Below are 15,205 nucleotides of genomic sequence, written 5' to 3'. Positions count from 1 at the left end.
CCCTCACTCTCACCTCCCCAACTTGTGCTTTCTATCAAAAATATATAAACATTTTTAAAAAAGGAGTTAATCCCACTGGAAAATGTGTCCTTTTCTCTTTTTCCACATTCCCCATATTGCTGCCTGAAGTGAGTATCATTGCTGGTGTTTGATAGCATTTGGAACCATAAGTGATCTTATTGATTGAATTGACATGCTAGCATGTTAGAGCAGAGAAATACAAAGACCCTGATTCCCTGGTGACAGTGGGACTGTCATGCCAACTCTGGACTGTTTACCTATCAACTTACTTTATATGAGAAAGAAATGAACATATTTTTGAGCAACTGTTATTTTGAGTTTTCTATTTTTGAAACCAAACCAGTCATAATTGGCATTGCATAAAAGCCAAAATTAGTCTTCCTCATTTTGAAATGTAATACACAGTGAGGCTGAATACTTAGAACAGTATGGATTTTTGAAATATCACTGTAGGAATTAGTCAAAAGACGTCATTCTAACAATTTCTTAGTAACATTGTGACAATGTGACTCTAAATTATGTTCTCACTCTGGGTATCTTTTTAAAGTAGAGATCTAACTCCATTAGCACTAACATCGTATCCTTGGTCATTTGCAACCTGGCATCTAAAGGACAAGATCAGGAAGAACACATGATGCTCACATCCAGCAAAGATTTGCATCTAATAGGAATGAACCTACTCATCATGGAGGGGATTATCAGCTCCATCTCAAAATTGTTACTAAAGTAACCTTGTTAAAATCCAGCTGTGGTGCTGCCATTGATGATATTCTCTCCCCCTCAATCTCCACAGGAAGCAGTCAACCTAAAATATAATTACATGTAAAAAATATGCAATCATGGTAATTGGATGATGATATGGTGGCAGGTGATGTGATAGCAGAAGTTGCAGGATATAGGGAAGGAATATTAAAAATGGCAAACTCTAGAACAAATCAATATTTCCAACAACATGCAGTGAAGGGAACTTACCAGACTATTTTGGTCTGGAAAATATCTTGGAAGTTCTACACAAGGTGTTTTAGCATCCATATACTTGACCAAGAAATAGTCTTGGTCAAGACTGAAGCTAAAATAGTGATGGATGCAAGAATTATCTTTCTAGATAGAGACATCTGAGTCAGTGAAAGACATGAGTACATGAGTACGTTTACAACAATTATATCAAGATCTATTAACCCCAGATGAACTTCATCAACATTTGGACCTCTGGCTGGGAGACTTTACCCTTCCAAAATCTTTACCATTTGTTTTCCCTTTTCTATTATTACATGCACATCCAGGAAGTAGGAAAAAGGACTGGCAAGAAAAAATAAAAAGGCAAACGCTTAGCTTTGCTGCTTCTACAACCTCTTGGTCTACATTCAGGAGAGATACCTGTTAACAAAGTGACCAAATTCCTTATTTCCCATAACAACAGGGAATATCCCACTTCACATGCCAGATAAAAGTGTGAAAAACTTTTGTCATCGAGACATTGTTGAAGAAATCAGTGACACTTTCTCTAACTGAATCATGTTGAGTAAAAGAGCCTCTGAGTTATTACACTGCAGGCACCTGGGACTTAGTAACTTGGGATTTCTCCTTTTTTCCATGTGTACATATTTTTGAGAGAGCGAGAGTGAGGGTGAGAGAAAGAGAGCAAGCAGGGAAGGGGCAGAGAGAGAGGAAGACACAGAATCTGAAGCAGGCTCAAGGCTCTGAGCTGTCAGCACAGAGCCCGATGTGGGGTTTGACCCCCCGAACCATGAGATCATGACCTAAGCTGAAGTCAGATGTTCAACTTCTGAGCCACCCAGACACCCAGGGATTTCCCACTCCTTTTGATTCATATTACCGTTCTTCTGAGAGTGTAGTAATGGGCGTTAAAAGGGTCTGTATATTTTATTAGTGATGAAGTGTTATAGTATAATAGAAGAAACAAAATGCTTTTAGTTGGGTATTACACATTCCTCTGCTTTCTTCACAGGCACCCCATGCCTTAGTTACTGTATGTAGTGTTTTCACCATTCCCCCCATGGCTGGGAAAGGCTTCTGTTGCTCCTTTGCTGGGGGATATCTGCCTCCTGTCCTCTGATTATCAAAACAATACATCTTAGTCATATCTCCTTTATGTTTCCAAATTAAAGAGTTGTATTCTCCTCAGTGACCTTTAAGTTTTTCATTAAAACCAGTTTTCCCCAGAGTGATTTCTGGGGAACAATAATCATATAAGATTAAAATAAAGGCATATTTCTTTATATATTGGATCATCATACCCCTAAAGCTGGCTATCTCATTAATACTTGTATCTACAGTTCCTAAACTTATAAATTAAAAAAAAAGCTGGTCCTATAGTACTGGCACAGTATTGTATTACCTGAATTAAAGAGTATGTATTTATCACACAGGAATCGTACAGATCATCCTATCTGCATTAATAAATAGTCACTAAATGCTTGTTTACTCAGATTATGAGCCATCCACAAGGTAAAATAAACAGCATAGATTTCCCTCCTTTGTAGAGGGAATAAAACATAAATAAGGAATTTTTGTCAAGTAAGTCTCTTTCAGGGAATCAGAGGATCAGCCCAGATATATATTTTAAAAAATTAATGTTTTTATTCATTTTTGAGATAGACAGAGACAGAGCATGCATGGGGGAGGGGCTGAGAGTAAGGGAGACACAGAATCCTACAAAGGCTCCAGACTCTGAGGTGACAGCACAGAGCCCGATGCGGGGTCCAGACTCACAAATTGCGAGATCATGACCCAAGCAGAAGTCAGACACTTAACTGACTGAGTGACCTAGGCTCCCTGGAGCATCCATATTTAATTTCACCTTCTGGAACATCTATATCTATAGTCTTCTACTATGAGAATTAATGTACCTACAACCCTTCCAGACCCTGAAAGTGGCTTCTGAATCCATAAGCAAAGATTCAGTCCTGTTCAGCAGCATTTCTGTTTAGTGCACTTTATTGTGCCCTGACTTTCTGAGAACTGGAATTCATATAGACCATGGCACATAGTTCACTACAATACTGAATTAAGTGCCATATCACATTTTCATTTAAAAGATTGTTTAAATTGTTTATTATTTATTTTTCAGAGAAAGAGACCAATCATGAACAGGGAAGAGGCAGAGAGAGAGAGAGAAACACATATAGAATCCAAAGCAGGCTCCAGGTTCTGAGCTGTCAGCATAGAACCTGACTTGTTGGGGCTCAAACCCACCAACTGTAAGATCATGATCTAAGCCTAAGTCAGATACTTAACTGACTGAGCCATCAGGTGCCCCTGTAATACTCTTACCCTCAGAATATGCTACAGCACTTAGGGACAGAGGTGAGGGATGCTACTAATCATCATACCCAGAACAGGACAGTCCGTCTCCTTACCATGACAAGGGCTCATCTAATCCCAGATATCAGTAGTGGCAAGGTCTGAGTCCTGTCCTATAGAGATTTGACATCTATGTTGCTAGTGGAGTACCTCAAAAGTCAACCTTTAGTGTTTGGTAAACCATACTCTAGGCATGAGACTCTGGCTTTTATGCCCTGAAAGAGATCTAGGATCATATCTAATAAAATGGGAAATATTAAAGAGACACTTATTCTGGTTGCTTTTTGTTTTCTTTTCTTCATATATGGTTGTAGGAGTACTAGTCAGAGATAACTCATGGATGTGTAGGATCAGGAAGATCCTGAAAGGTTTTAAAAATCACCCCCTCCCCATTTTCTTCTATTTCTCTAATAAAGTATATGCCAGTGACTTCTGTGGTGCCATGTCAGGGGTAGAAGGGAGGGCTCCATTGTAGTTTGTCATTGAAAGGTTTGGAGATATGGGTGGAGATATTTATTTCTACAATTTATAGAAGTCCTCAGAGAGCTATATGCCACATACACATATATCCCTCCACACACATTTTTGCTGTTTTTCTTTTGTTTCTTAATTTTATTAATATAATTTATTGTCAAGTTGGCTCCCATATAACATCCAGTGCTCATCCCAACAAGTGCCCTCCTCCATGCCATCACCCATTTTCCCCTCTCCCCAACCCCGCATCAACCCTGTTTGTTCTCGGTTTTTAAGAGTCTTTTATGGTTTGCCTCCCTCCCTTTCTCTAACTATTGTTTTCCCTTTCTCCTCACTTACATCTTCTGTTAAGTTTCTTCTGGTCCACAGATGAGTGAAAACATATAGTATCTGTCTTTCTCTGCCTGACTTATTTCACTTAGCATGACACCCTCGAGTTCTATCCACATTGCTACAAATGGCCATATTTCATTCTTTCTCATTGCCATGTAATACTCCATTGTATATATATATACCACATCTTCTTGATCCATTCAAGAAGATGATGGACATTTAGGTTCTTTCCATGATTTGGCTATTGTGGAAAGTGGTTCTGTGAACATTGAGGTACATGTGCCCCTATGCATCAGCACTCCTGAATCCCTTGAACAAATTCCTACCAGTGTTATTGCTGGGTACTATGGGAGTTCTATTGTTAATTTTTTGAGGAACCTCCACACTGTTTTCCAGAGCAGCTGCACCACTTTACATTCCCACCAACAGTGTAGGAGGGTGCCCGTCTCTCCACACCCTCGCCAGCATCTATAGTCTCTTGATTTGTTCATTTTAGCCACTCTGACTGGCGTGAGGTGGTATCTCAATGTGGTTTTGATTTGTGTTTCCCTGATGATGAGTGATGTTGAGCATCATTTCATGTGCCTATAGGCCATCTGGATGCCCTCTTTGGAGAAGTGTCTGTTTATGGCTTCTACCCATTTCTTCACTGGGTTATTTGTTTCTTGGGTGTGGAGTTTGGTGAGTTCCTTATAGATTTTGGACATTAGCCCTTTATCTGATATGCCATTTACAACTATCTTTTCCCATTCTGTAGGTTTCCTATTAGTTTTGGTTATTGTTTCCTTTGCCATTCAGAAGCTTTTTATCTTGATGATGTCCCAGTAGTTTTTTGTTTGTTTGTTTGTTTGTTTTGTTTTATTTTGGATTCCCTTGCCTTTGGAGATGTGTCAAGTAAGAAATTGCTGTGGCTGAGGTCAAGGCAGTTGTTTCCTGCTTTCTCCTCTAGGGTTTTGATGGTTTCCTACCAGACATACTTTTAAGCAGGATGCTTATTTAAACAAATAGCACCAGACAAAACAGCATTGTATGCCAGTATGACAGGTAAAATTTTCATTGTGTAGGTATTCCACCTTCCCCATATGATGTAGCTTGGGCTCATATGACTAACCCCATTTTATGGATAGAGATATTACCCTGAAGATCTTGTCTAACTGGTCTAGCAATAATGTGTGTTATTGCTGTTTTGGCTGCTATTAACCTTCTATAAAGTCCCAGCTTTCTCTTGATTTTTTATGTTTTGTGAGAAATGTGGATCGACAAGTTGTAATTGACATAAAGAAGTTCCAAGAATATCTCCTAACCATTGCTAATATTTGCTAAGTATGGAATGTGTAAGATATGAGGTTGCCCCTCTTTGCCTTGATATTGCAGCTCATTTATTCATGTTGGTCTGATGAGGTCATGTTGTTTTCCTTAAGTCAACTTTGTAGCTACAGAAATCCTGTGTTCTGTTTGGCCACATGTGCCAACATCTGGATTCTGAATAACAGTTGTCTTTACATCAACTCTAGAAACCTGGAGTTGAGGAAGGCAAAATAATGAATATTCATGACAGTAGCATTTTTATCTGTTAAAGGTTGTTGCAAAAATCCATGAGGTTATAAATGGAAAGTATCATACATCTAAAAGTACAGTATATAGAGAGATTTAATATAGCAAAAACAATAAAATCAATAACAGATAAATCTTTTGAAACATGTATGAGACACATTTGATTGCAATCCATACGTAGAACTACTGGCTCTCAAGAAGATGGTTATTATCACTCACAGAATGTTGAAGGTATTTGGTGTTATACAATTAAAGAAATGAAAGATGAGAGAAAAAGAATTGCAATACTTAATGATAATCTCTGTCATGAGCAATTTATAGTTGAGTGAAACTCTAGGTTTTAGACAAATTGAGAGTTATTAATCATTACTAAGTACTTTGAAATAAATAAATACTACCAAAAATCCATATTAAACTTCAACTATTCTAATAGTATTGAGATATTATTGAAGGAAGAGGTAAGTATAAACTAAAAAGAGTGATGCTTCAAAGAATGAACCTGAAAGAGTTATTCATTCATTTTCCCTTTTGGGGATCCATATCAATAAAGCTTAATAAGAACTAAGAGTGAAATTGCTGCTAACTGTGAACTTAATAATGCCCCACTGGGAGTTCATTAATATCTCAACAGGTACACTGATGCATTATCTTAATGGCACATGATACTTTCAGAAATTGCCTTTTACAATTTTTGTGGAAACTGCCCTCTGGAAGAAGCATTAGTACATTTTGTATTGCCTTCCCTAGCTGTGCACATTTCTCAGGAACATGGAACCATAAACCTCATTCACTTTTACAAAAATAAGAAGTTCCCAGGTGACTGACTTTGTCGCAGGCACTGTCCTTAGAATATAAAGAAGAGGAAGCTCAAAATGCATTGAATCGTTTGCAAGTTTTTTATTTTTTTTAATAAGTGAAATTCTTCCTTCATTTTATAAATGTTGAGGAATGTATTTTGAAGAGAATCGAGTTTGTATTGGAGTAGTGGTGACAATTTGGGTTTTAAAAATATATTAATGTAATTGAATCCAAATCTGGACTTGGATCTTCAGTTATTTTGACAGACGTTGACACTATGGTGATACTTAGAGAGGCGCTCTTTCCAAGCCCAAGGGATCCCTTTGCCTGGAACTGTTTGACTTTGTAGTAATTATGGGATAAAATTAAATTCAGTAGAGTTCAATCTTGTCAACACTTGGAAAGCAAAAGTGCATCACACACTCATTTGATTTTCTATTAGAAATGACATGGAATCATTTTCTCTAGCTTTGTTTAATATATTCCTTCTTTTTCCTCCTATTTTGATTTGATAATAGCAATGTTAAAGTAAAGACATTAACTGGAATTGAGGACCCAGGATGTCAAATACTAATTGTGTCTCACATCTGACATCCAAGTCTGGTTGTATAAGGGAGAAAATCTAAAGAGACTGCAGAGAAGATTGACCCTATTTAAAATGATAAATTTAAGTATGTTTTGCAGAGTTAGACTGGGCGCTGCCTGGAGGTGCCTGGAATTGTCAAGAGTCAGGCCATAGAGAAAAAACCAGAATGGACAGTTGAAATGATTCGTTAGATCCATTTATCTTTGAACCCCCAACCAATGTCACCTTGTCCTACATTCCAATGATGAGGAAGGAACTCCTAGGGACTCATGGGCCAAGGATAAATACAAAGCAAGAAAGAAAATGTTTGCTTCCATGCCTAAAGCTGCCAGTCACAGGTCCGATAAGGGCGGGGATAACTCCCAACTACTGTGAGTCCCTCTTGCCACACCAACCAGGTAGATGAAGGATTCTGTTCTCTTAGGATTATTCTATTCATTCATTTGCTAGCTTATTCATTCACAGTACTATCCACTGGTGATAAAATGATGAACAATGTCCTTGCTCTTCATGGCAGTAAGTGCTCTCCAGGAAAGGAGAGCAGGAAAACCTATAGGTAACAGTGTACAACTTGTGACACTTGTTTCCAAAGAAAACCACAGCATTCCAGAGCTCATCAGTGACCTTCCTATGAACCACAGCTTTCTAGAATGAACGTTGAAGTTTAGGACCTTGTGCACCTCCTAGTGATTGCTGTATTCCAAGAGCTGGATGCAAATTAACTTGATAATTCTTTGAGTCCACTAGACAAATCTGTTACTACAATCACTTGCATTGTGAGGTTCAAATGTTAGCAACTTGAATGTTTTTAGAAGGTGCAGAAAATGTAAGTTATTTAAATGTCCATTTTTTTAAAGGGAGAGAGAGAGCACGTGCTCAAGTGAGTGGGGAGAAGCGGCAGAGGGAGACAAAGAGAGAATCTTATGCAGGTTCCAAGCTCAATGTAGAGCCCAGTGCAGCGCTCAATCTCACGACCCTGAGACCATGATCTGAGCTAAAATTAAGAGGTGGATGCTTAACTGACTGAGCCTCCCAGGCACCAAAATTCTTGAAATTAGTTTTTCCCTGGCCTTCCTTCTCATAGATTTATAGGAATTCTTAGGATCTTAAATGTTTGTTTGGTGTTGTTTCCTTTTTCTATTTTAAGAGTAAATTACAGTTTGGGAATTGTCTCATCTGATAACTTAAAGAATGATGGTTTGATTGCTGTTTTTATTTTGTTTGCTTTTCAATGTTTAGAAAGGGTCAAGAAAGTTGGCTTCTACCTAACTTTGAAATGACAACTTCCTGGTGTGATAACTGTTCAAAAACTCGATTACTTGATATGAATTTCCATCTTGTAATTATTGACATCTTGATTCATACCTTGGGAGAAATAATTGGGGAAACTGAGATTTTCTTTAAAAAAAAAAAGACTTGGTAGAAAGCTATACTTTTTCAACTAATTGAAGACACTTCTAGTACTATGAGTTCTAGCTGAAGACTGTATGTAGGCAAAATAAGATTTACTGATAATCTTAATTCTTCCTTTGACTATACATTTTTCAAGATAAGAAATAAGAATAAGTTCTAGTTGACTTTATTTTTTTTTCTAGTTGACTTTAAATACTCACTGTTGAGAATGTGAAAAAGAAAAGCTATTTACACTCTATCATTTCTGTTTTCCTGGATATTCTAGCTGATGTAATTAGAAAATAAAACTAAATGAATTTTTATAATATGACTTCTTTACCTGAGAATCTCAGGAAAATAAACAGAAAGCTATTAAAACTAATAAGAATTTTAACAAGGGTGTAAGTCACAAAGTAAATATACAAAATTAATAGTTTCCTATATTCCAGCAATAAATAGAATACAAAATGAAAATGTTATATCATTCATAATACAATAAAAATAGCAATTATCTAGAAATAAAGTTAATACTAATTATCTAGAAATAAAGTTAACAGTGTGCAAGGCCTACATGGAGACAGTCATAAAATTTTACTAATAGAAAAGAATGAATAGTTATTTTCCCACAAGGGAAAATAAAAAATTGTAAATATATCAAATCTTCCCACATTAGTGTATAAATATAATGTAATTCTCATCAAAATCTTAATGGAACTTTATTATGAACTTGAATAAAATATGCCAAAATTTCAGCTGGAAAAATAAATGTGTGATTGCCCATGGTCATTTATAAAAGAACAGTTAAGAAGAGAGGATACATTCCAACTAATGTAGCCCTAAACACTCTAAGCTTTATAAGAACTAAAATACTAAAGCACTGTCCTAAGACTTGGAAGAGAGAAAAATGGAATAAGTAGAGAATACACCAGAAAGATCCAAGGGTATTTAAAGACCTGTGGGGTACCCAGATGGCTCAGTTGGTTAAACGTGCAACTCTTGATTTAGGCTCAGATCACTATCTGATTTGTTAGATCAGGCCCTGCCACTGGGCTCTGTTTTGACAGCATGGAGCCTACTTAGTATGCTCACTCTCTCTCACTCCCTCTCTCTGTCCCTACCTTGTTCCTACTGTCTTTGTCTCTGTCTCTCTCTGGATGTCTCTCTCTCTCTCAAAATAAATATGTAAACTTAAAAATATTAAGATGTGACAAGAGATGGTCTTTCCTATCAGTAAAGAATAACTATTTAATATACGGTGCTGGAGCAAGCAGTTAACCATTTGAGGGAAATGACTATAGAATACTGGCCTACCTTCTATAATGATTCCAAGTAATTTAAATATAAAGAAATATTTAAATGTAAACCTTAAGTATTTTTGTCACATTGGTGGGAGTAGGGGCTTGAACAATGCTTTAACAAAATAATCATGGATATCTACACAGAATTGAATTACCTTTGAGGAGTCTTCTTTTTTCTTCTAATAGCAAAAACCTGGAAAATATCTAACAATAAATGTTAGGCGTAGATGAGCGGAATATTCTACAATCAGAAAGAGAGAAAAGACAGATGAAAGGATAACGGGGAAGGAAGAAGATATTAAGACCTGCATTTTCATAGTTAGTAATATGTGTGTGTGTACCTGAATGCATGCACAAAAGAAAGAGAAAAATGAGACAAAAGAAAGAGACAAAATATTAACAAAGATGAAAGTATTAAAGTTATTCTTTTTCTAACAAAAGCACAAACTCATTCTAAACAGTTAAAATGGATTGTAGATGTTTTCATTCCTATTTGGGGCTCATCATTAACAAAAACCATGTTTGTGTGATAGGCAGGTTTTTATGAACCCGCAGAAAATAATAAGATAAAAATTTAGTCTTCTGGTACAGATTAAGAGTTATTTAATTTTTAGAGGCTTTTTAAAAAGTTTATTTATTTACTTTGAGAGAGAACTTGCACGTAAGCAGGGGAGGGGAAGAGAGGGGGAGGAAGGAGGGATGGCGAGGGGGGGAAGGGGGGGAGGGAGAACCCCAAGCAGGCTCTGTGCTCTTAGCTTGTAGCCAGATGTGGGGCTTGAATTCATGAGCTGTGAGATCATGACGTGAGCTGAAATCAACAGTCGGATGCTTAACTAACTGAGCCACCCAGTGCTCCCCCTTTTCATTTTAATTAGAGAAAGGAAGTCTCAATGAGAGATGAAATATTTACCTTCCCATAGCTAAAGTGTTATTACACTAAATTTCTTCATCAAGAGATCAATTCTGCATTTCCATAGGAGACTGACAAGAATGGAGGGTTTCAGTAGCAGAAAGAAAAAGTATCACTAAGGTATCAAGGAGAGTGTGGAGTTCAAAAATTGAAGATGACTAATATAATTTGGCCAGTTGTAGGTACCAGTTATAACACATACTTCAAAGTAATTACTTTGTGTGCTTAAATACTATTTTGAAAATACATAACTAAATAAGCAACATAATACTCAAATATGTGCATAGCATCATATTGCATAGGTTACATAAATTCTTGCAGTCATTTGTCTCTTACTTTTAGGAGGCATGTCTTTATGCAGCTATATTTTTATCACAGAAATGAAATCCATTTGTTCTTTCATTTCTTATTCTAGCATATGCATAATGTAGAAATAAGTACACTGTATATAAGATAAGTGCAGGATCCTAAAGGGTCCTATGAGTCTTAAACTGGGAGATACATCTTATTTATAATGAAGAGCTAGACCACAGGTAGTGACCACTTCCAAAAGGTGCATGTAGTGAGGGGAGCAATCTGACCAGAATTTGGGCACAGTTTTGAAGGTGCACTGACTTTAGGAGCACTCCACAATTCTGATATTTTACAGCAGCTACATAAATGCAAATTCAAGTAGAGGACTGATGTATCTTCATTAGTACTGTTTCAAAGGTAGAAAGGGATTTTGGCAGCTTCAACAGCACAAAGCTTTTATATTTCCACAAGTTGAAACTGATGGAAATGTATTGACATGCTTGGCTTCTATCCTTTTTATTTCTTATATGAAAAAATCTCTCTCCCATCACACCTCTCTCCCTCTCTCTTTATCCATCTCCTAATCCTTCTTCTTTTTTTTATGCCCAGAGCACATTAGTTGATGTTTTCTTTATCTAAAATTTATAAGCTTGGAACTATAAATGAAACAGGGAACTCATTCTACTGAGATATTTCTATAAGCTTCAACAAGGCATTTACATAAAATGTTTAAATAACAGTCTAAGAATGATTACTTAAAAACTTTCAGTGGCTCTGTAATCAGCTCTGTGAACAGAACTTGTCCTGAACTCCGGTAATCTACTTCCCTTCCTTGTTTTATTCTTATTAAAATGTTTTACCAGTGATTCAGCAAAGTATCACAATTAAGAGTTTGGAAGTCTGCACTGGGCACTGTCAGGTGTGGGTGCTGCTCTCTCTCTTACAACTTTATGACTTGAGACAAGGTCAGATTACTCCCAAGTTTCTTACGTAAAAGGAGATAATAATAGTATAATATGGTAAAGAATATTTACTGCTGGTTAGATAAGTTCATACATATATACTTTTAGAACATAACTGGCAGTAAGAAAGTGCTAGATAAATAGTAGAGATTATTTCTAAAGTGATAATGATAGGAATGAATAAAACTATATTCTTCCCTTAGGACAATGAGGGGAATGTGATAATGTGTCGCAGAGAACTTGGAAAGTCAAATGAGGGGGATGGGTAAACTTAGTGAGAAAACACACTGTTCTTTCTTTGAATTATCATAGCACCCATGTATTAATCAACCAATCTGTCCTGGGCATCATGCTAAGCAATGCATAATCATTATTCTAATCCCTCAAAACAAACTTTTATTAATAATACCTCATTGAGGTAAGCTAACTTCACCAAGGTAAACACTCGTGAAGAGAAGGATCAGGCTTTGATTCCAGATCTTGTCAATACTAAAGCCCATTTTACTTTTACTGTACCTCACTAACCCTCATCATGTTGTTGCTCCTCATCAGAAGACTGAGGCTTTCTCCCATTGATTTGAGGCGTTGGGTAGTAACAGTGCCCCTAGTGGTCATAGAGAAAAAGTGCATCAAGGATGGGCTGCATCCACTGCCAAGGCCATCAGACTTAAAGGTAATGTAGACCTAGCAAGATTGGCTGAGGAACGAGCTTTCAGAGGTGGTTACCAGCTTTAAACAACAGTAATGGGTTTAGGAACAGATTAATATTGAGTACAATTTTTTTAGGGCTCAAACAATCAGCTTGAGTGTAGCTTTGGTGTCTTTGGAGCAGAGTTGACTTGGGGCTTGGTTTGAGCAAAGATTAAAACTGGCCTTTAGATACTTGAGAAATAAGGGTGAGTCCTAGGAGGGCATGCAGGCAGAATTTGGTGAAGTTGCTCATTTTTATAGGTGGACTGGTGGTACCCATCATAACCTATTCCATGTTGATGTTAGAAGAATGAGGGAACAGACTTTATAAAAGTAGTTGGTGAGAAGTCCTGAGGTTAGGACCTAAGACAGGGTCCTAACTGATGGCTGTTTCAGGGTTTCCTCTTGGGTATTTGGAATCCCAAACATTTTTTTATAGGGACTCTTTATGTATACGTAATTTGAGCTAAAATCATAGTGTCAAGCCTACTTAGGTAGCCTAGTCTCAGGTACTATACCAGATAGGGGGAGCAGTCTTCATGTCAGGCTACCCTCCTGGAACCAGGGTCCTGTTAAGGGGCTCTAGGATGATCCTTACAAGTCCAAATTCTAGAGCCCCTTGGGACATCTGGTTAATCCTATGTAAGGTAGAGGGCCAGAAGAGTGTTGAAGTGGAAAAACTGGGGGATCAGACACCTACGTGGGCTCCATGCAGGCAGGAATGCCATCCCTCTATCATCACCGAAAGAGGAGCTTAGAAAATTTAAAGAAGGCTCTCCAGAGGGTGAGGACTACTGAAGTGAAGGCCTTGTGGCAAGGAGCCTGGTTCTAAGAGTGTTGCTTAGCTACTTTACAGCATTTTTGTGAAGAAGACATGAAATAATGCATGAAGCTTGCTTAGGTATTTCCTCACAGGTGATCACTACTCAAACAGCGTTAGACGTCTGATGACATCCACCAATATTCATGAGCATTGTCAATTAAACCAAGCTATATACAAACACCAGTTAGATGGTTGTGTTTCTGTTGTGGAGGAGGTGATGGTTTCTAATAGTTTATAAGAAGTAAAGCATGATTCTAAATATTTGTGAAAACGTTTACAAAGTTTGTTTTCCTAACCACCATGACTCATGTGATTCCAATGCCATCCTCATTCCTTCTTCTAAAGAGGAGGAAACAAAAAGGGCAGAGCACAAAAGTACACCTTTTTATACTGTCAGAAGGTGGTTGGCTACTTTTAGGTGGTTTACAGTTATAGGGTACATTCTCTTTGGGAGCTCAAGCCCTGTATTATGAGTCACTGATCATAAGTATAAATGAATCTCTCACATCCTGGTGGTGTGCTCTCTCATGTGGTGCTTTCTTTTCTTTCCAGATCCCCCAGATCAGTTATGCATCAACGGCACCTGAGTTAAGTGATGACAGGCGCTACGACTTCTTCTCTCGTGTGGTCCCACCCGACTCCTTCCAAGCACAGGCTATGGTGGACATTGTAAAGGCCCTAGGCTGGAATTATGTGTCTACCCTTGCATCTGAAGGAAGTTATGGAGAGAAAGGTGTGGAATCCTTCACGCAGATTTCCAAAGAGGCAGGTAGGAAGAGATTGCAATGGTCAAGATGACCCTCTTCATACACCCGTGGCTTGTAATATTCTTCTCAATCTTTGTTAAACAGACACTCTACACAATCACCATACCCCTACTCTCTCATTCCCTACTGCCTGTTAAGTAGATCTGTAAAGCCTTCATTTATAACACTTTGCCATTTTTGAGGAGAATATTTTCAAAAGTGTGAAACTGAAGTCCTTGAAAGTATTAGTAGCAGAAGTGGAGATAAGAGACTATAAACTAAATTTGGTATCTTCTGTGTCATGAATAACAGTGTGGATTTCAGCCTGCATAAAGAAGCCTGAGATGTGTTGCTAAATGTGCCTCTCCACACGTACGTTCCTCTATGCCCCTCTCCAAAAATGCATAGAATTATTTAGAATTATTTAGAGCTAGAGACCTTAGTCATGGTGGCCCTTTGCTTTGAGGAGAAATGACAATGATAGCTCTGAATTACTTGTCCAAAATAAAGTTAAATAAATTATCTAGGTAGCAGGCTGTATTTAGACAAATAATCTTTGGAACTTAAGATTATTTTGAGAAAGATGGTTCAGCTAACTAAGTGGTGCTTGCCGTAGATTCCTTTATGTTTATTTAGCTCAAAGTGGGTTCAAATGTTTGGCCAGCTGGTTTCCACTGGGCAGATTTTGAAAAACAAGATAAAATTCTTACACTTAGAAATTCTTACAGTAAATATTTAGACTTGCCCTAATGGAAATATTGGACGTAGTAAGCATATATTTAAAAAAAAAAACATGCTTTGATATCCCTGTAACGTTCTTAATGCTAATGTTAGGTCCTTGGTTTTCGTTGTAACCTTTTGATATAATCTAAACTGTTATTGACCGGAGTAGTTGACTAAACATAAAGGCAAACAAACAAAGAAGGTGATAGAAAGAGGTCCTTTTTATGAGGAAAGATGTCATAGATCCTCAAGACATGGCTTTGAATAGTTGGCTGTC

The 15,205-nt window shown here is 37.4% G+C and overlaps 1 protein-coding gene across 6 annotated transcripts in view; it reads left to right on the top strand.

The window, feature by feature from the left end:
* GRM7 (glutamate metabotropic receptor 7) overlaps window positions 1-15,205 on the top strand; it is an 850,676-nt gene that overhangs the window by 255,584 nt on the left and 579,887 nt on the right. For all 6 annotated transcript variants that reach the window (XR_003901066.1, XR_003901065.1, XM_029917442.1 and 3 more), the window contains exon 2: window positions 14,012-14,228. Coding sequence is in view for 4 of the 6 variants with exons in the window: in XM_029917442.1 (XP_029773302.1) it covers window positions 14,012-14,228 (217 nt within the window). In the remaining 2 variants the exon portion in view is untranslated. The remainder of the gene's footprint in view (window positions 1-14,011; window positions 14,229-15,205) is intronic.

This window comes from Suricata suricatta, chromosome 12 (genome assembly GCF_006229205.1).
Source record: "Suricata suricatta isolate VVHF042 chromosome 12, meerkat_22Aug2017_6uvM2_HiC, whole genome shotgun sequence".
In the NCBI taxonomy this organism is placed as follows: Eukaryota; Metazoa; Chordata; class Mammalia; order Carnivora; family Herpestidae; genus Suricata; species Suricata suricatta.
This window is presented reverse-complemented; position numbering and strand designations above follow the sequence as displayed.